This window comes from Crocodylus porosus, unplaced genomic scaffold (genome assembly GCF_001723895.1).
Source record: "Crocodylus porosus isolate Cpor-Errol unplaced genomic scaffold, CroPor_comp1, whole genome shotgun sequence".
Classification (NCBI taxonomy): Eukaryota; Metazoa; Chordata; order Crocodylia; family Crocodylidae; genus Crocodylus; species Crocodylus porosus.
Window position 1 is genome coordinate 30,714,687 of NW_017728886.1, and position 20,559 is coordinate 30,735,245.

The following is a 20,559-nucleotide window of genomic DNA, read 5'->3' on the forward strand; positions in this document are numbered from 1 at the left end:
ATATTTTACTTATTCTAATTAAAACCAAATATTTCCCCTTTCTGCAAATAATTTATTACTAATTATAAAGACTAATGTATAGTATTATTTTGTACTAAAAATAACATTAGGGAAGCATAAATGAAGCTGAAAAATAATGATTGCAAAGCTCAGAGAAAACAGGTCAAGGCATGTGCATATGCACCCAGATTATTGCCAGATACCAGTGAATCTGCAAAATAAATGTGAACTGGAAGTACATCCTGCTTATTAACTTACCCCTCAAGCAAAAGCCAATTTACCATTTCATTCAAATATGTGAAGTGTGTTTCAACCATTTCTGGTTGCCTTTATTTTGTTTTCACCTCCATTTTCTCTTTTCCCAATGAAAAATGGGAGATAAAGAAGAGATGCACCAAAACAGAAAGAATTTAACTTGATTGAAACTGAACCAAATGGCATTTTTATTATGAATTGAATCAAAATGAAAATTTTAATTTGAACAAATTTAATAAAAAAATATTTAAAAAAACAAGAATAAGAGGACAGTTAAAGAAATTGAAAGGAGAGAAATTCAAAACTATTAAAGGAAACACTTTCAAACATATATAATAAACCACAGAGCTTGCTACCACAGGAAGTCATTGAGGCCAAACATTTAACCAAGATCAAAACAGGACTTGCTATTTTTCCAAATCATCATAATGGATTATAAATAAAACCTGGAGGATACATTCTTACATCTTCCTCTGAGGAACCTGGTAGTGGCAACTGTCAGAGACAGGATACTGGCTAAGTGTATGTTACGTCTGATCCAACATAATTTCTGCATTTTTTAAAATTATACCAAAAACAAGAGTGTTGAAGACTCTTCACAAGAGCGTCTATCAGCTAGACAATGAAAACCTTTTCAAAACTTCAGTTAACATATGCATTTGTTCAATGATTTCTAAGAAAAATAGGATCTCTGTGGTTTATTTTATTGGCGATCACAAGAAATGCAGCATTACTAGAGGTACTTGAACAGTAATGTAAAAGAATTGTATTACTACATCCTCTCAAACAGGAGAAAGCTTCAATATCAAAGACATTTCCCCTTGTTTGTTTGGTGTTCCACAGTGTGAATCTTCACTAAAATACCAATTCTGACTTTATTAAATTCACAATTGGTGCAATCAAACCATACAGGCATCATTTTTGGAGGGCAAATGCTACAATACACAATACCATAGAGATTGCTATTACAGCCATGGTTGATGACTGCAATTTTAATAAAAGTGTTTTTTCTGCTAGTCCAGTCATAAGAGAAAAGAAACTGAAAATGTTCTTTCCATGACAGATTTGAGTGGTTTACTTTTGCCCTACAAACTGCCATTCTCAAAAGAGGTTTAAATTGCAGGAATTAGAATTAAGTTGAACCAGTAGATCAGGTAGGTCCACTTCAACCGGTCATTTAGAAAAATCAAATTAAAATGTTGTAATATAATAATGGCCAAAAGATAAGTGAAGGAGGTTTACTTTGCTATTGATTGACATGAATACATGATTCACTTCCATAAGGCAACATGAGAAGAGCATACAAAATCTCCCAATGGAGAGCCAATGGGACTATTTACCTATATAAAAGTAAGCAGAGGAGTTGCAGGAAAAGGGCCTGTGAGATAACAAAGGTTCTTAACTATTGTCCTCTGAAGTTCACTTCAGTTTAAAGCATATTCTTTTTTTCCTCTTTAAATGACCTATTAGTTTTCTAGTGCTGACCAGCATGTTCTGGAGTAGCCAAATTACTCATTCTTCCAACACAATTTATTCCAAATTAATATTTTGCTGGCCTTGTTCAAGAAATTGTTTTAAATATTAAAATATTCTAGCAAATCACTGGTGACAGACTTTATACAGGTGTAGAAGTTTGAACAGGTCCTACTTACAACAACATTATAAACAGTACATCTGACATTCTGCATAATATTAGCCCTTTTGTGGTACAATGAGAGTAAATTATCCTCTTTAGAAAATCCTGTATTCTTGGCTCAAGAAATAGGTAAAGTGAGATTTATAAGATTTTTAAAAAAGCAATAAAAACAACTTTGGTAGGCCTTGGATAACTGACATTGGACATTTCCATAATTTAACTTGTTTTATCTGCGATTCAGAAAAACACAGAGTAATCCCACTCATTGACAGACTTATGAAAGGCTGTATCTGAAACCCTGGCCAGAAATTTCGAATACCTATCTTTTAAATTCAGCTCCACTGCTGAATTTTCCTGTGACCTTAACCAAGTGCTTGGTCAAAATACCTGTAGTACCTTCCACTAAAAAAGTTATTTAGGTTTTAGCAGCACTTCTGGACATGTCTAGTAGCTGTATCTCAGCAGAGCTGTTTGGATCTTACAAATCAGAAGTCCTTTTCACCTAAGTACCCTGAAGTGTTTGATCTAGAATTGTGTACACAAAACACATGCTAAAAGTAAGACAGAAGGCAGAGTAGAGATGCACCTTATAGACTAACTGAATCAAAGATGCCTAAACGTTTATGAAGAATCTCTAGCTCTCAATCTTGCTTCTATCCTGGTGGTCTCAAAAGAAAAAACTGAGTCAGTCATCTGCACCCAAAGAAAAAACTCTGGTGCCTTTTTGGGGCTATGAAAGCAAGGTTAGATACCTAACTCAGGGCTACAAGTAGGCACCTACTGCAAGATAGAAGGGGGACCTCAGGCACATACATCCCTTCCACATTTCCTATTGGCTGGCTGGGGCAAATGCTCATTCAGTGCACTGGCTGTTGCCAGTCTCTAACTCTCTCATGCATTGTAGAAATATTCGGCTTCCTCGCTCAGCTGATGACTTTTGCTTCAGTTACTTGAGTCTTATAGACAGTGTTCAGCCACACTATGCCTACGCCCCTTCATGGATCCAACTCTTAGTCACTAGGGCTAGGGACACAAATTACACAAACTGGTACAAGTGGCTGGAAACTGGTTCATATCTGTAACGCAACAGAAGTTCAGTGCACATAAACTGCTTTCCAAATGGCCAAAACCAGTTTAAAATAAACCTGGATGGAGGGAGTATCAGACTTAACCGATTTAGGTTAAATCTGTTTATTAAACTTCTGTCCCAGATCCCCTCCAAATTCAAGTTAACTCATAGTTCCCCAGCATCCCAGGATGCTTTGCACTTCCCCTATAAGCACCCCTACTCCTGGCTACAAAGCTAGCCTGCCCCTGCAGTGTCGGCAGGCTAGCCTTGGCCCAAGCTGTCTGCTCCAGCTGAGCAGGGTGGCACATCAGTGGGCCAGTGCAGGCTTGTGGCTGCATTTCTGGAATCAAAAGTGAATGTCTGTTCACTTGCTTATCAGTTCAATCTTTGCTGCTTAGACTAACCTGTGAAGATTGAATCTATTCAGCCTTGGGCTTTTTGACTGTCTGTACATAGCTTAGGTGAATCAGTTTCACACCTGTACAATGAAGAGTACAGTCCTTCCCTACCTAATAGAGGGGTTGTGAGCATGATTTTGAAACTCTCAGAAATTATGATAACTGGGCAATACAATTAAATGAGTCTGTAAGAGATGACTATAGAGGACTTTTCTAATCTAATTTTAAGAAAAAGTGTGTTAAAAATATATATACAACTTTTGTGAATAAGAGTAGAAAGTTGTATGAACAAGTCTCTCAGGTTTCCTGACTGTGGGTAACATTATCCATTGTTCGGACAAGTAAAAAAAAAAAAAAAGCCACAAAGCCTGCAGAGGCAAAGCAACTTCCTTGACGCATATTGCATTTCCCTGCATGCCTACTCCTCAGCTTTCAGCTCAACACTCCCTTTTAAATGCTTGAGCTGCTTGAACAGGTAGCTCCTACTGAGGGAGGTCTGACTGCTTCTAGAACAAAAGGCAGTTCCTGCTATAGCTGTTTTACTGTTTTCAGGGATGTTCCTTAAATCTCCAATATATCTAAAGAGGAAGAAAATATTTTTAAGAGCACTTAGGATAATTTAATTTAGAGGAGCAAAGAGGTTGCTTTATTTGTGTTTTTTGTTTTTAAATAAACAAATAGCTTTAAATAAACACATCACTTTCATCTGATGAATACCAATGAAGAAGCTCTATGATGTAAACATTATATGAAGAATCTGTTTTTATATAAGTGACATTCTATTTATACCATCAATGTCCTTATTGCTAATAGTTTAACCGGTTCTCCAGTAGTATACTATTGTTTAGCACTTTAGTCTTACAGTGAGAGAGGGAAATTCAAATATTTACCACTCAGATACTCTATTGGGAACACTCTACTCAAGGGTTTGACCCTCTCCTAATGTATGAGAAATCCACTTCAGTAATTAAACAACACTTTTTCTTTATCTATGTAGTCATTTATAAATATATTTCAATTGCCATATTATCTAAGAGTCGAAGAACATGCTTTTTACTCAAAATAGACAGATGTGATCTCTGGGCTAAGGATAGACATTACGCATAAAACAGTTTAAGTAATCAGAAACTGATTAAACCTGTAACAGAACAGAGCAAATAAACCAGTTTGAAAATGCCTGGAACTGGTTTGAAATAAACCTGTTTGAATGTAGTATCAGACTTAACTGATTTGGGTCAAACTGGTTTATGCAATGTCTGTCCAGACCCCTTTCTGGTTTAAGATAAACCAGACTTCCCCAGCATGTCTGTGCTGGGGGGGGGAGCTTTCTGCTTCACATCAGGGCTGGCCCCCTGTGTTTCTTGTCCAGAGCTCTGAAAGACACTACAGGCATCTACCTGGCTTCTCTCTGCTTTCCCCACCCGTCTGCTTTATGCAGACACCTCTCAGCATGAGCTAGCAGATGCTGTGGGAGATGACAGGCAGCCAGGCTTTTTGGAGCTAATCAACAGGTAGCTGGTAATGTTCTTCCCTGGAAAAGCTGTTAAAAAAGAGCTTGAACTAATGGGGAGGCTTTGTTTTCTTAATGGGTTGATAAACACCGAGTTAGGGGTGATAAACATTCCCTGCTGGGCTGCTCAGGAAGGGGGGGGGGGGAGACATCAGAGCATCCTGTTGGAGCCTACCCATGCTCCCCCTCAGCTCAGTTCTGTGGAAGGGAAGTGAGGGCTGCTCTAGAGCCTGCTGGCTTTTAGCCTGAGCCACTGCAGGCATGTGCCTGAATTTTTTCAGTCCAGTGGGGATATCTGTGTAGTTACAAACTAGTTTAGCCTAGCCAGGTTAGACTAACCTGCAAAGATTGAATCAACTCAGGCTCAGGCTTTAATTTCTATCCCTAGCCCTGGTGCCCCACCATATACAGAAAACAAGTTTTGGACTCCAGCTAAAATTCAAGACCACAGTCATACTTCAAATGGTCATTTGAATAGTTTTGTCCAGGAGGTTCTTCACTTGAAAGCAAAGGCAGCCACCCAAAACATAAAGGGCAAGTGTTGTACCAGGTGGTATACACAAGACAGTAGCAGCATGGTATATTCCCTGCTCCAGAAACCAAGTTCTCCCTTGCGGCTTTGTGAGTTCAGAGCATCACAACAAGGCAAGAGAGGGCACAACCTTCTACCTTCTGCACTATTATCCCTCTCCTAATTGACAGAGAAGTACCATGCAAGAAATTACTGTTTCTTGTCAGAAATAGCTGGAATGAAAACCTCTTCCGTGCTTTGCAAACAGCTAAGCATCTTCATGAAGTGTTAAAATCCACATAGTAGTATCATTCTCATAACAGCCCATCCTCTAAATTATCTGAGTGTTGGATTGACCTACCACAGTACCTATTCCATTCTGAAAAAGCCAAAAGACAAAAGTATTAACCATTTGCAAAAGTATTAATCAAAAGCATTAATCATTAGCATTAATCACACAAGTATTAATCATTAGCATTAATCATTATTCCTTTTTGCCTCTAGACTAATATGGCTATAACCTGGATACCTGAAACATGGAAGATATTGAATTTTAGCCAATTTTTAAATGAAATCTTCATAATTGTATAAAGAGAAAGCAAGTTTGACCACCTGAAATCTGAGACCCTGCCTTTGTTTGAGGTAATTTGCATCATCACAGAACCTCATCACAGAGCTCAGAGACAGACACCTTACCACATAAGAAATGCCTGCTCAGAAGAGCATTTCATCTTTTTACTCTTCTGTGATATATGAAACACCAAAACTAGAAGGAAATATGACTACATCCTGCTTATCACCAAATAACTTGGAGGTAGACAGACTATTCCAACTTTTCTCTGAGCCTAATCTGCATATAAAACATACTGTTCCAAACAGGAGATTTTACCACACCTTCAATTCTCCTATGAATTATGAACTTTCATTTCTACCCTTGAGAACTTTTACAATCTTTTCTCTTATGCCTGAAGAAAAGTGTTTGTGCCCAAGGGCTTGCACTTGAATTTTTTTTGCAAAAATCTAGTTGGTCTAATAAAAGATATCAACTCTATCACAAATTCCGATTCCTTTTAATCATTAGCTGGTATTCATATGTAAAAGGCATTTAGCTAGAACCCACCCAGTTATATGAACCCAAACTAAAATCATGTTTATTCTTTTCACGCTATATATCTGTGTTAGAATTAAAAGTTACATCTCCATTTATCAGTATGGACCAGAAATTTATTCACACAATATTAGCACTGAACCAATTTCTCCATAGGATTTACAGATCGTCCAGTATCAGTGTAAATAATGCAAAGATTCTAGCTCATTTGACACAGTCATTTGTACATACTTTAATATTAAACATTTAACACATCAGAATTTTTAGAAAAGATAAGACTATAAATTGATTCAATAATATTCTATTAAATATTAGTCCTTGAAATTAAACCTGCAGGTGAAAAGCAAAATAGCTGAGGATAAAACTAAAAATACATATAGTTGGAGATAATTTCACTTTTTAATCCTCTCCTTGCTGATGTTGGTGATCAATTCTTGTTTCCAGAAAGATTATTTTAGCTTGCATGATCAAGAAATTCTGCATATCAAGAGTCCCTTACACACCGGTTTTTCAGCCGGAATTAGATAAAGTGTTTAAAACATTCTGCAGCTTGTTCATTCACTAAATCCTACGGAGGGTTTACATTTAACTGATCAAGTTTCTGTCTTGAGTTTACATTTCACAGGTGTCTTTAGGCTAAACCTATGATCTTCCTGGCTCCAAATATCCATGCTTGGACATTAAATTACCCAAACCCCGCCCCTTTCCTACCTAAACTAACCCTTTTATCCTAGCCTTTTAGATTTGAGGCTGTTTCATGTCATTTCATCACAGGTGGGTCAAATGAGTGAATTGTCCCTGGTTTGTAATTGTTTACCCATTCCAAAGTGTTGATTAATATGAGCCCCAAAAGGGCTGCAGCCAGGAACAAGAAGATTTTATTCCTTACCAAAAGGTGCTAAAAACAATACCTTTGTTTTGTCCCTCAAGTCACAGAGATGAAGCAGAGTTTATGTTTGCTCAAAGGGTTGCCTACCTCCTACCAGATCTATTTTTACCCTAGAAAAACGCCTTTAAAAATGCTCAGTTACATTGTGATATCAAAGCATGTACTCCTAAAGTACACTTCTCTGACCAATTTGATTATCTACTAAAATAAATGCTTCTGCATTTCTGCAGATTGGAAAAGCTGGAAAACTGTAGTTGTAATAATGAGGTCTTGTTTTAACAGTTAAAGGAGAGACATCTGGCAATATTCTACAAATAAATACAGTGTCTCAATTCTTGGTTTCTCCTCCAGAACACTACCTAGGACATTTTTGCTGCATGATTCATATAATCAGCATAATACATTACACAGCCTTTCAAATAATTCAGAATTCTCATTTCATTCAATAAAGAGTTCATGTTAGAAAAGGAAAAGAGAACATGCCATGCCAGAAAGCCTGCTTTATTGATTCAGTTCTGCTGCCAGGAGGAACAATGTGGTGAAGCATGCTCTTAGCATTTCAAAAGCAGTTTTACAGTCAGTGGAAAGAGATGGGGTGGGGGGAAAAGCCAAACCATATTTACCTAAGCCCAAGGTTCCACAGGTGAAGTAGGAGATAAATTACGGAGTCCTTTCCCCTTATTCTCAAAGTTTTAGATTAGAATAAATTCTGTTGTAATCCTTTAAATCTACCAGGTAAAATGCCCTCCATATCTCTGCCGTATTTTCTTTTGTGGTGAAACTCTATAATTTGCATAAAACCTACTTCCAGCCTATAGGAGTTTTTGAACAGCTACATGATAAATTAGTTGTCTTGACATGCTCTATCAAGCATGACATCATAAATCTCCATGGTTACCTTAACCCCACCTGCCTACATGCCAAGATTACCTGTCATATTCAGACTTAACAATTTGCTCCAACTGTTCAGAAAAAAAGACAAACACCATTTTCCATGCTCTTTGTAGAACACACATTGCAATTTATAATTAATAAAAGTTGAACTCCATCTGTAAATAGATTTCTTTGTTTTTTCACCTCCCAGAAAGCAGATTGAAATGCTAGGCTTTGTTATCGGCCCTTCCCTGCTTAACAATGTATTTTGAATAGTTAAATAAAAAGCCTACAGTGCCAAATGCATCTCAGATCATATTCTGAAGTCACACTGAAAACTGTTTTTGAAAAGCTTCTCTCCCCCTCTTTTTTTTAACTTTTTACTGGTGGAACTTGTAAAACAGGTTCACTTTGCAGGGATTCCCCTTCAATCCTCCCCCTCTTTCTGGAAGAAGCTGAGCCTTTTTAACCTTTTAACTGCAAAACCTTTTTTAACTTCAGAGCCATTTATAAACTTGTTCCTGTCCCCGCTACCTTTTCCTGACCAACCACTCCCTCCAAAGCAGGTAGCAATGTAATGCAAAGAACTCACCTGTAGAACAGTCCAGCCCAAAACTTCTGACAGCATCATTCAGGAAGATAAAAATCTCACTGTAGAGTTCAAGAACCTCTTTCTTTCTCTTTTTCCCCCCATTTGTTTTCTTTTTCTTTCTAACCTTCTTGTGGACCCATTTTAGTCCCATGGTCTTAATGCAAGCATGATACAGGCAGGTATTACAGAAGCTTCCAGTGTACATCTCTACTCCCATCAATTCTGAGCCACAAAACCCTTGCTACTGTGCTTTTTAGGAGAGGTTGGGATCACCCATGCCAGCTTGCATGGTAATTTTTGCAACATAAACAAATGGCAATTAAAATAAGACTCCTGAGGGTGTGAATTTGCAGTACACTAGCTACTGTGTACTAACTCTGACATAGCTACTTTTAGGGCACACTAAGAGTGGCTCTGGGCAGCTTGTAACACAGGTTAAAAAGCATCCTGAAAATTCATAGCTTTGTTAAATCTAGGATTCTGAAAATGGGAGTGCAGATAGCTTGGTACATCATCCCATATAACAACACATATTTTTCTTGGGGAAAAATATTTAGTTTAATATTTGTTTTTGATTTGATCTGACATTTTCTGAATTAATTAAAAACAGTCCGAGGGTCTGTGAAATAGGAGCTACATTACCAGGAGCAGCTAACAGACAGAATTGCAGGGGAAAAGCTAGCTTCTCTGGTGAAACATCCAAGCCATTAAAAATGAGAGAGGGTCATTAACACCAGTAGAATAAAATGTTTACAAGGAATCAGGTAGATTTTAATGAGCCATGAATTCAATTGACACTCTCACTGCTGCCGCCTGAATAGAAATACTCCTGCCATTGCCAGGCAATTGGTTTTAAACATTTATTGGTTCTATCTACAAAGTTTAGACTAATCTGTGAAGATTGAATCTACTCAGCCTTGGGCTTTTTCACTCTGTACCTTGTCATGAAAGTGTGGAGCAGGAATCAAAGGGGGGAGTTCAACTGCACCAGTACACCTCCAACCCTGAATCCACCCCGCCCTGGTTTACGCCATACTAATTTCACTATGCAGACAAAACCTCAGTATTGCTTGCAGAGTGGTAGTGCCCGGAGGCACTTGTTGAAGGCACTGTACAAGTAAATAAAGGCTGTCCATGTCTCAGTAAGCTTTCAGTTCCAACACAACAGACTGTAACTGCTGGGGTTATCATATTTCCAGGTTCAAAAAAAGAGGACACCGGGGGTGGAGGTGAGGGGGCTATAATATGCCTGTGTCCTGCTCCAGCCCCTCACTCCCAAACCACAACCACCCCAGCCCTGCTGCAGCCCCTCACTCTGGACCTGCAGTCCCCTGACCCCCAGCCCAGCCCTGCCAGGGCCCCTCACTCCTAACCTGCTGCTGCCCCCCGAAGAATCCTCCCACCCCCTTCCCCTATCTCCCTGCCCTGCTGCAGCCCCAGTGCAGGCAGGAGCAGCACACACACTTACCAGAATACAGCTGCCAGGGCCCACACACATAGCATGTGATACCCCAGCCTCCAATCACCTTCCCACACTGCCTCCAGCTCCAAGCATCCTTTGCTGGGCAAGCCAGGAAATGCAAGGAAAGTGAGCCACAGCAAAATCCTGGACATCTGCTGATATTTTAAAAAACTGCTGGGACAGAGATGGGAGTACTCAAAAAGAGGACACATTTGGGAAAACCTGGACATACGGTAATCCTAATTTAACTGCAGCTAACAAACATCGAGAGTGGATGGGGGAGGAACACATGGTCACATAGACTAGCTATCTGTCTACCAATAAGCTTTCAACTCATAGCAAAAATTAATGTTTGTGAAGTACAAGACAAGCAAGTAATGGACATCAGCAATCAATCCTCCCTGGCCTGGCCTACTTGGTCATCATCACTTGGCAGTCCCCTTTAGGCAAGTGGGTCTCGAGGAGACACTTGTGAAGAGAAAGGAATAGCAATAGCTTTAATGACTAATTCAGGAAATACTTTCTGTGAATAAATGCAGTAAGGAAGAAAACATTCAAATGCAGTGGAAGAAGCAGGCAATCAAAGCCGGTGTCACTGGCAGAGCTGAGGGAACGGAACATACCCACACCAAAATCTTTTTCACCATCAAGAAAATGCTGGAGTAGTGGTTCTCAACAATTAGGTACACTTGGATAGGCTTGATGCACCCCTTGGAAAATGCCAGCTCTTAGTTTTCATTTGTTTTGTTTTTTCTTGACAACAGAAAATTAAAATAGAGCAATTCTTCTGTTGCAATGAACTCTGAAACACCCCAAAAGTACAGGATGTTTTTTAACATGATGGTTTCTATTTGGAATTTCTGGGTTCATCATGTGAAACATGTTCCCACACCTCACAGTGCTAGGCTAGTGGCACCCTGGTTGAAAAATCACTGTGCTAGATCCTCTGCTGTCCAGAGTTTTTGCTGGATGCATCAAAGAGAAAGGAAAAAAGGTCTATAGGAAAGCTGCTTGATATTCTGTCCAGTTTTATGCTGGTCATGGCAATGACAGAGCTTAGAGCAACCTGGGATCTGTTCTGAACTCTGCCAGACAGGAATGATAACCAATGATCAGCCATCAGCTGGGAACACCTGGAAAGCACTCCTCCCACACCGGGGAAACCAACCACTCAAAAACCAAAGGGAATTGACAAATCACTATTCACAGATGAGCCTACAAACTTCATTTAATAAATCTACTGGATACATGAAAACTTGGACTAAATATAGGCATTGGATTTATGGCACATTATAACCTGCCTGCCATCTGATAACCCCAGGTAACCCGTCTGCATTTTAGCAGCTACATTCTGTCACTAGTTCAACATTTCCCCTACCTACCTGTTTCACCCGTATTGTCTCCCATGGCCTCTGATCTTCACTACCATGCATTTGCATTTCCACAGACCTGCATTTTGTATTTTGGCTTCTATTTTACCCTCGAGAGCACACAAAAACACCAGCAAACTGTCCCTGTGCCTGAAGGAGGGTATTTGTGCCCAAAAGCTTGCAAGGAACAGTTTTTTCCGACTATTTGGTTGATCTAAAAAAGATATCACATTTATCTAAAGAACCTTGCCTGCCAGCAGAGATGCAGGTAGCTTCCCTTGAGCAGCTGGAGCAGTGAACAAAGCTGGCCAGAGAATCTAACCAAAGCTTTCATATATGTAATAATTCACTACAGATTGTTTATGTATTATACATAGATATATAGTCATTTGCATTACATGCACGCACACTTAACAGAATGTATATGCAGTAAATATTAGGTCTGTGCAAAGCTTTGGTTGCTGATTTGATTCGGAGGAGATTCAGCTGGATTCAGTGCCCGAATCTCTGAATCCGAATCAAATCAGGAGACCCATTAATCTCTCTGAATTGAATTGGAAGCCTCCGATTTGATTCAGAGAGATTTGACAATTCAGACATAGACACAGCTTTATATGTTTTTTCTACATACCTCAAGGTACCAGGTAGCTCGTGAACACTGAGATGGGGGGCAGATGGAGCATCCCACAGGAGCGCAGTGGGGTCCCCAGCATGCTCAGTGGCAGACCTCCTGGGTCAGGGAGGGGGAGGGGCACCTGGGGTCCCCCACATGCTTGGTGGCAGACCTGGAAGTGGGTTGGAAGTAATTCTGGTCCAATTCTGGGTCCACTGCTGAGCACGCAGGGGACCCCCCGTGCTCTTGTGGGATGCTCCATCTGCCCCACCATCTTAGCATTCATGAGCTGTGCCTGGTACCTCAAGGTATGTAGAAGAAACACAAAGCTGTGTCTATGGCTGAATCACTGATTCTCCAAATCAGAATTGAATCTTCAGACTCAGATTCAGCTGAATTGAATCGGGACAGTGATCCAAATCAGTGAATCGAATCACTGTCCCCCGAATTGGGCCAAATCGAAATCAAATACAGCCCGCTTCATACATCCCTAGTAAATATGCATGTGTACAAGTTACACTACTATATACAGCTACACTGCCATATGCTATAGATAGTTTCACTGATACACGCATATATACATAAAAGGAAAAACTGCATGACAGCTGTAACTGTGGAGCTGCTGATACATATATAAGATACACACACTCATCTAAGCAGTTAAGAGATGGAAGTTAGCTGTGAAACTGTGAGACTGTGATTATGTGCTTATAACACAGGTTAAGAGCACTTGAGAAACTAGACAATTCTGACACACCGCTATTCACCAAGTTCTTTACATCTAAAACTGAGAAACTTATTTGGCATACTCTTAACATGGGGCCTGTTTGGTTCATGGATTTTGGGGGAAAAGAAAGAAATGGTGAATGGATGAAATTTCCACTCCAGTAAGTGTCCAAGAAAATCTCGACTGATACTTAGATAGTATTTTCATGATGATTTTGTCTTAAAAGTTTACACTCCTTACCCACATTGCATATGTAACCATCAGAAAAAAAAATAGAAGCAGGAGACATTCACATTAATTTCACCCTCAATAAATTAGCAAGCATGACACATTTTAAACAAACAGCAAGAACAGTTACTGCATTCCTTCTGTAATTTATTGGCTCAGAGTGGATCAAATTACAAAATGTGTAGGGTGTCATGCTGTAGGCTGTTCAAGCTGGGTTTGCAATGTCTGCACCACTGGAACTAAATATTTACATGACTCAGAAAGATTTAATCTCAGGATTTTTTCCCTTTATTTAATTTGTATGCTATCTTTATCTACCACCAAGCACATTCCACATTGTCTCTAAAATTCACGAGAGATGAAAACTATAATGACTGAAAAAAACCCAGGAGTTCCAAAGAAAGGGAGGGAGACTGTTTAAGAATAAGATACAGATATACTACTTACTTCCAAAGTCTTGCAGCAATACTAGACATGTTTTTTACAGTTTTATTTTGAAGCAATGGAAGACTGTCCCTAGAGTCCATGGAAATGATGTGTTGTAGGGGAGTAATAATAAAGAAGTAGGAGGGTACGAAAGAGACCAAAATCTTCAAAATAATGTTCTGGTTTATTGGAAGGCCTCTGAAGTGGTAGGACTTTAACTTGCTCAGAAGTCTCAGAAAAATGAATACCCAAGCTAACAAGGGACAATTGGTTGATACGAGAACTACCTATTTGATTATAGGCATATTTTATACTCACCAACCCCCCATATTTATGTGTGACATGGACATGAACAGACTAGGTTCTCTGGCTAAATGTGGTATCTTTTATCAGACCAACTAAACAGTTGGATAAATTGTTCTTTACAAGGTTTTGGCCAATCTGATTGTTTCCCGTGATGAGATCAATGGCACTGTGGATGCAGGGAGAGCAGTGGTTGTGGTATACCTTGACTTAAACAAGGTTTCTGGTAGGGTCTCTTACAACATTCTCTCAAGTAAGCTAAGGAAGTACAGATTGGATAAAAGGACTGTAAGATGGACATAAAAGCTAGCTGGATCGTCAGGCTCAAATGATAGTAATAATGGCTCGATGTCTAGGTGGCAGCCGATATCAAGTCAAGTGCCTCAGTGGTCAGTCCTGGGACTGGTTTTGTTCAACATTTTCCATCAATAATCATTTTGTTCAATATCTTCATCGATTATCTGGAAGATGGGATGGAGTGCACCCTCAGCAACTTTGCAGATGATATCCAGCTGGAGAGTAGGTTAGGATTCAGAGAGACCTAGACAGACTGGTGGATTGGACCAAAAGAAATCTCATAGGCTAGGGACAGAAGTTACACATAAACCAGTTAAAGTGTTCAGGTTTAAACCTGTAACAGAACAGAAGTTCAGTGCACATAAACCAGTTTCAAAATGGCTGAAACTTGTTTAAGATAAACCTGGCTGAATGTAGTATCAGATTTAACTGATTTAAGCCAAACCAGTTTATGAAACTTCTGTCCCAGACCCCTTCCTGATTCAAGTTAAATCAGTCCCCCAGAATCTCAGCATGCTTTGAAGCCTTGGATGGCTGTGCTGTCTGCTCCAGAGAGCAGAGTTAGCTCTGCCCCTCTGTTCCTTAGCTGGAGCAGTGAGGGTTGGCTGACAAGGGGGTGGGGGCGGGAAATCTGGCTGGGGACCACAACCGGGTTTGCCTGAAGGAGGTGTGTGGGGGGTAATAGCCTGCCAGATTTTTCTCCACCCGAGCAAAGGGGGCAGGGGCTGTGGGCAGGCAGGCTCAGGCGGAGGGGAGGGAGTGGGGTTTTCATTCCTTCCCCCAGTGGCATGTGCCTCCAGCCAGGGTCTGATTGACAGGGGGCCAGCAGGAGGCCAGCAAGAGACCAGCAGACTCCATCCCCTCATACCACTGGCAGACACTAAGACAAGCAGTTGATAAGGGGATGCGGGGGAGGGGGCATAATTCCCCTCAGCTCCCCCACATCATGGGGGAGGGGGAAGAGGGTAGGGAACTGGGGCTGGAGGGACTGGTCCCCTACCATCTGTGAGCACAGGGCCAAGCCCTGCAGGGCGAGAGTGAGAGGCGGGAGGTGTTGGCAAAGACCTAACACAATCATTACATGTGTGTGCTAGAGAAACAGCTAGGGGAACAGCAGAGGGTCCCAGACTGCTTGGGCTGGTGCGACCAAAGCAAGCAGAGACCCACTTTTATATTATAAAGCAGAATCTGTACCAGGTGGGAGACTGGAATATCTAAGAAGAGACAAAAGACACTAAATGCATGAGAGTCCTGCCAAAGGTACTATAGGTGACCAGCATACTAATGTCAAGGCACCCAAGGGGAAAAAGGGGGTGCAAGTGTGCCTGTAAAAACCCAAGTAGAGATAAAGCCCGTAGGATCTCTACTCCAACACCTAACACCACCTGCTGATTCCCCAAGAAGGGCTTTCTGAATACTTGGCTGTAAGGCGATACTCTGCCCTCAAGATTACATAAGACTTATGCAAGGCTTTCTCGTGTCTTTTTTGGTTTATTACATTTCATTTTAAGTTAGACTAAGCTTTGTGTGCACTCATTGTGTCTTACTGGGCTGTATATTAGTTTACAGGAAGATTTTTGGTTGTTCTTTGTTGTGTGCTTGAGGTTGCAAATTGCTGTGTTCAATACATGCTTGCTTCAGAGAAAGGACTATTTTTGTTCAAGATTGTATAAATTCAATGCCACTACCTTTCTCCCCGCTCACCCCCATCTCAGCCTGGAAAGGGCTGCCCTCTCCTCCCCACAACCTTAAGCAGGGAGTGGGGGGGGTGGGGACAGGGAAGGGCAGAAGCCTGGCAGGCACTGCCCCACCTCCCTCAGGCAGACCTGGGCTGGGGTCTCATGTGGGCCAGCATGGAGATTTAAACCCCCACCCTCCAGCATGCTAGCCCCAGGCTGGGGCCTGGCCATACTGCCTCTGCTGGAACAGAGCAGGAGGGAAACACCTTGGAGGCTCAGTCCCTTCCCCTTGGCAGTGGCTGGCAGCCTGGAAGGTGTGCTCTAGTGGCCCCCAGCTTCTGGCCTGAGCCACTGCAGGCATATGGCTACATTACCTACATCAAACACAAATGTCTGTTCACATGCTTCTCAGTTTTATCTCTGCAATTTAGACTAACCTGCAAAGACTGTATTGATTCAGCCTCAGGCTTCTGACTGTCTGTACCTAGCCATGAGGTTTAATTTCAACAAGTGCAAAGTCCTGCACTTAAGATGGAACAATCCCATGCACTGGTACGGCACTGGTATAGGCTTGGGATTGACTAGATAAGCAGCAGCTCTGCAGAAAAGGACCTGGGGGTTACAGTGGAAAATAAGCTGAAAATGAGTCAACAGTGTTTCCTTGTTGCAAAGAAGGCTAACAGCATACTAGGTTGCAAGAGTAGGGGCATTTCCCTCTATTCAGCACTGTTGAGGCTACATATAGAGTACTATGTCCAGTTTTGGGTCCCCACTACAGAAAGGATGTGAACAAATTGGAGAGTCCGGCAGAGGGGGCTGGGGCACATGACTTCTGAGGAATGGCTGAGGGAACTGGGCTTATTTAGTTTGGAGAAGAAAAGACTGAGAGGGGATTTAACAGCCTTCAACTATCTGAAGGGTGATTCCAAAAGAGGATGAAGCAAAATGTTCTTAGTGGTGGCAGGTAACAGACCAAGGAGCAGTGGTCTCAAATTGCAGCAAGGGAAGTTTGGGTTAGATATTAGGAAAGAAACCTCTCTCAGTTGGAGGGTAGTAAAGCACTGGAACAGGCTACCTAGAGAGGTTGTGGAATCCCCATCCTTGGAGGTTTTTAAGACCCAGCTAGAAAAAGCCTTGGCTGGGATGATCTAGTTGGGGATGGTCCTGCTTTGAGCAGGGGGTTGGACTAGATGACCTCCTGAGATCCCTCCCAACCCTAATTTTCGATGATTCTATGTCCTAGTATGTGCGTGTGTGGGGACGGGGAGGGGAATCACATGGCGCACATGACTCCATGGGAATTCCATTGACAAAGGTGATAATTTTGTTGCAAACCTACTTTAATTTTTGAAAAAACATTTGAAAGATTTACCTTTCCATTTGTTAGAAGTAGTATATGAGACAATATTCTAGACAGTAAACTATGCCAATTTTCCTTGTTTGCTGGCATCTGAAACTTTCAGTTTACTTGGCATATAACGGTTTGTGCTATAAATATTAATGTAAAATAAATCAGGGTACTGAAAAATTAATCAGAGGCCAAAATGGTTAATTCTGTAAGGTTTGTTAAGTAAAGTATAATGTTTTACCCCACAGCAGAGCACACAGTTATGTCCTGAACAGTTCCATTTACTGCATTCTCTGTGTTCAAAGGTCAGCATGACAACATTCTCCACCTGTTCTCAGAGATATATCAAGGTGTCACATCTTCCATGACCCCAAATGTGCTCCTCACTGCTGAAAAGTAATTGCATACAGTCGTGAAACAAAGCACCTTGAGGCAGATTCTGGGAGACCAATATTTCAAGATAGGTGGGAGAAAGCAGATACTTATAGACAAATTCCATTTGCATTACAGAACGGAAAGCTAGAAAATGGATAACAGTAGCAACTGGAGTATATACAGACTGCCCACAAAAGTATTATTTTCTGCTACACTAACAGCTGGTATTGTATTTTCATGTGAGATACCTAGTACTGACTGGTCCAAGAGAATTTATATTTCATATCTGATCTGGTCTCAGTGTTGTCCAGTTCATCTTTGCATACCCCCAAATAAATAAAACAAGTCTTTAGAAAACTATCCATTGAATGTTTGAGAGTAATAATGAACAGTTAAAATAGTTGCCTTAAAAAGTTTAAAGAAATCTAAAAATAAAAATGAGGTAATAGCTACAAAACCTATTCAACACAACCCACCCAACTACAATTCTTTTAATCACATAACATTTACTTTTATAAACATTTAAAATATTAATTAAATATTGCTTTCATACCTGATCTCTCAGCCGTTCCTGGTGACCCATTATTGCTGTAGCATGATGGGGATATTTCTGCTTCAGGTGCTCCAGAAAAGCTTCTCTCTTTCTGTCCATTTCTGATGTCTGCATTCCTAGTATTTCTTTGGAGCTGCGAGGGCCACCTACTGTATGTCTTCGAGGGATATTGCGGGTAGACTTCGAAGTGTGACTGTTTCCAGTAGCTAGATGTTCTTTAGATCGGAGACATTCTGCATCATCTAATGATGTTACATGCAAATTGTTTCTTCTCTGATCTGCAGAGAGGTGGGGGGAGAAGAAAGATACAGGGTATTATAAAAACTTCATCTAAAAGAGTTACATTTCTAAAAGAAAAAAAATAGCTAAGTCACATTTTAAAAAATGCAATAGCATGCAATAAACTGTTTTCTATCAATTAAAGGGGAAAGGCAAATTGGTTATTAAAACTAAGGCCCAGAAAGAATAATTTATATAAGATGTGTTATACAATATTTTATACAGTATGTATCAAATTGTCACTACCACCTCACATAAAATCAAACATCATTAAAAAAAAAAGACAGCCCTTTGATACCGTCTTTATCATTCTCTGAAGAGAAAAGATGATAGGACAGATCCCTTACTTTCTGCCCTTTAAAATCTGTAGGATGCTTTTCACAAGAAGAAAGTTTTCTTCAATAGGCTGCAGTACATTTAATGACCCCATAACTAGTCTCCTTAGGGAAACCAACTGATAAAATTCCTTTGACAAAGCAGATTTGAAATCCTTAATCTTTTCTCAGTGTGTTTTCAAAATGCTCTGAAATGCCTATGAAATAATAAGAGCCCCTCCACCCCCACCCCTGTTTTCAGACTGTAGCCTGGTTTTAAATTTCATGGATTTCACTTGGATTTTATACCACTCCAAGACAGGGGACTGGAAAATACAGCATCACTTTTCAATAAAGCATTTCTTGTGCAATAAAATGAAGCAAGTTTTATGTGATGTAAAGGATAACAAAAAAGTTAGATATACTTTACTACTTTAAAATCTACTTTAAGCACGATGACCATGGGCACTTTTGTAAACAGACAGAGATACAAAGGATATGTTAGTGCTTATCTTCAGGTAACTGTGTAACAAATCTTCAGGTAACTGTGTAACAAATCTCTTGGCACATGAAGAGTAGGTTGGAGGTTTATTACCTAATACCTAAGAAAAATCCCACTCTTGTCTCAGGGCCTCCCGAGTCTGTTTATAACCTTACTCACCCTTACCCTGCAGACTTAACTGTCCATGTTAACATTAACTCTTTATAGAGCAGGGGTTGGCAAAATACGGCTTGTGGGCCAGATGAAGTCCATAGCGGGTTCCTTGGACCCACCTGGTCCAGGACTCATCCAGATATAATGCATCTTGCTGCCCTCTGGGCACACAGTGGGGCTACAGCAGCTCTGCAGCTGGACTGCCTTTCTAGGTAGCCCAGGCAGTGGCAGCTCCTCCTGGCTGCTGCTGCTGCCACCACCGCCAGCCCCAGCTCCATAGTACCGGTGGGGGCCCAGGTGCAGCCCTGCCCCGTGCCTGCTGCAGACTCACCTGTCAATGCTGAACAGCTGCAGAAGCAGCAGCGCTGGTGGGGCAGAGGTGTGCTTGGTGTGGGGGGAAAGCAGCCCCTTCCCTTTGCCACCACCCAGCACTTCCTGCAGCACCTGCATAAAGCCCGCACTGGGCTGCCCTACAGCTTCTGTGCTGCCCCCAATGCCCTGCTGAGCAGCCTGGAGGTGGCAGTGACAGTAGTAGAGGCAGCTCAGCAGGGTGTGTGGGAGGGCTCCCATGCACAACCCACCATACCCATAAACCCTCCCTGCAAACCCCACAACCATCCTCTCCCCCACAAAGACCACACCCACCCACACTTCTCCCCACATGCACCCCCCATGCATTCGTGAACCTCTGGGAGGAGCCCTGCTCACTGCTTCCCGCTCACATCCCATGACACACATAAACCCACACTCCCCAGCACATATCACCAGCCACCTTCCCCCTCCACAAACCCCATACCCACCCACACATCCCCACAAACAAATCCTCAAGCCCCCCATCCACACCCACCCACATACACACACCTCCACACTCCACATACACCCATAACCCCCAACAAACCCCATACCCACCCACTCACCCAAACCCCACCACACCCCCTGCAATATACAAGAGTTAGACTTCATTTTGAGTTATTATGCAATCACCTCTATTTACATGATGCGAGCACACACAAATCAGGACAAAAATACCTTTTTAAAATAAAATTAAAATATGTTATTGGGGATGTTTGATTTTTAGTATGTAATGGG

The 20,559-nt window shown here is 41.2% G+C and overlaps 1 protein-coding gene across 11 annotated transcripts in view; it reads right to left on the reverse strand.

Annotated features, from left to right (window-relative positions):
* Positions 1–20,559, reverse strand: part of KIAA1217 (KIAA1217 ortholog) — a 264,429-nt gene that overhangs the window by 237,740 nt on the left and 6,130 nt on the right. For 10 of the 11 annotated variants that reach the window (XR_002100374.1, XM_019531957.1, XM_019531974.1 and 7 more), the window contains exon 2: positions 18,223–18,500. Coding sequence is in view for 9 of the 11 variants with exons in the window: in XM_019531957.1 (XP_019387502.1) it covers positions 18,223–18,500 (278 nt within the window). In the remaining 2 variants the exon portion in view is untranslated. Of the gene's footprint in view, positions 1–7,999; positions 8,152–18,222; positions 18,501–20,559 lie in introns of those variants that run through there. The other variant, XM_019531982.1, reaches the window with a different exon arrangement.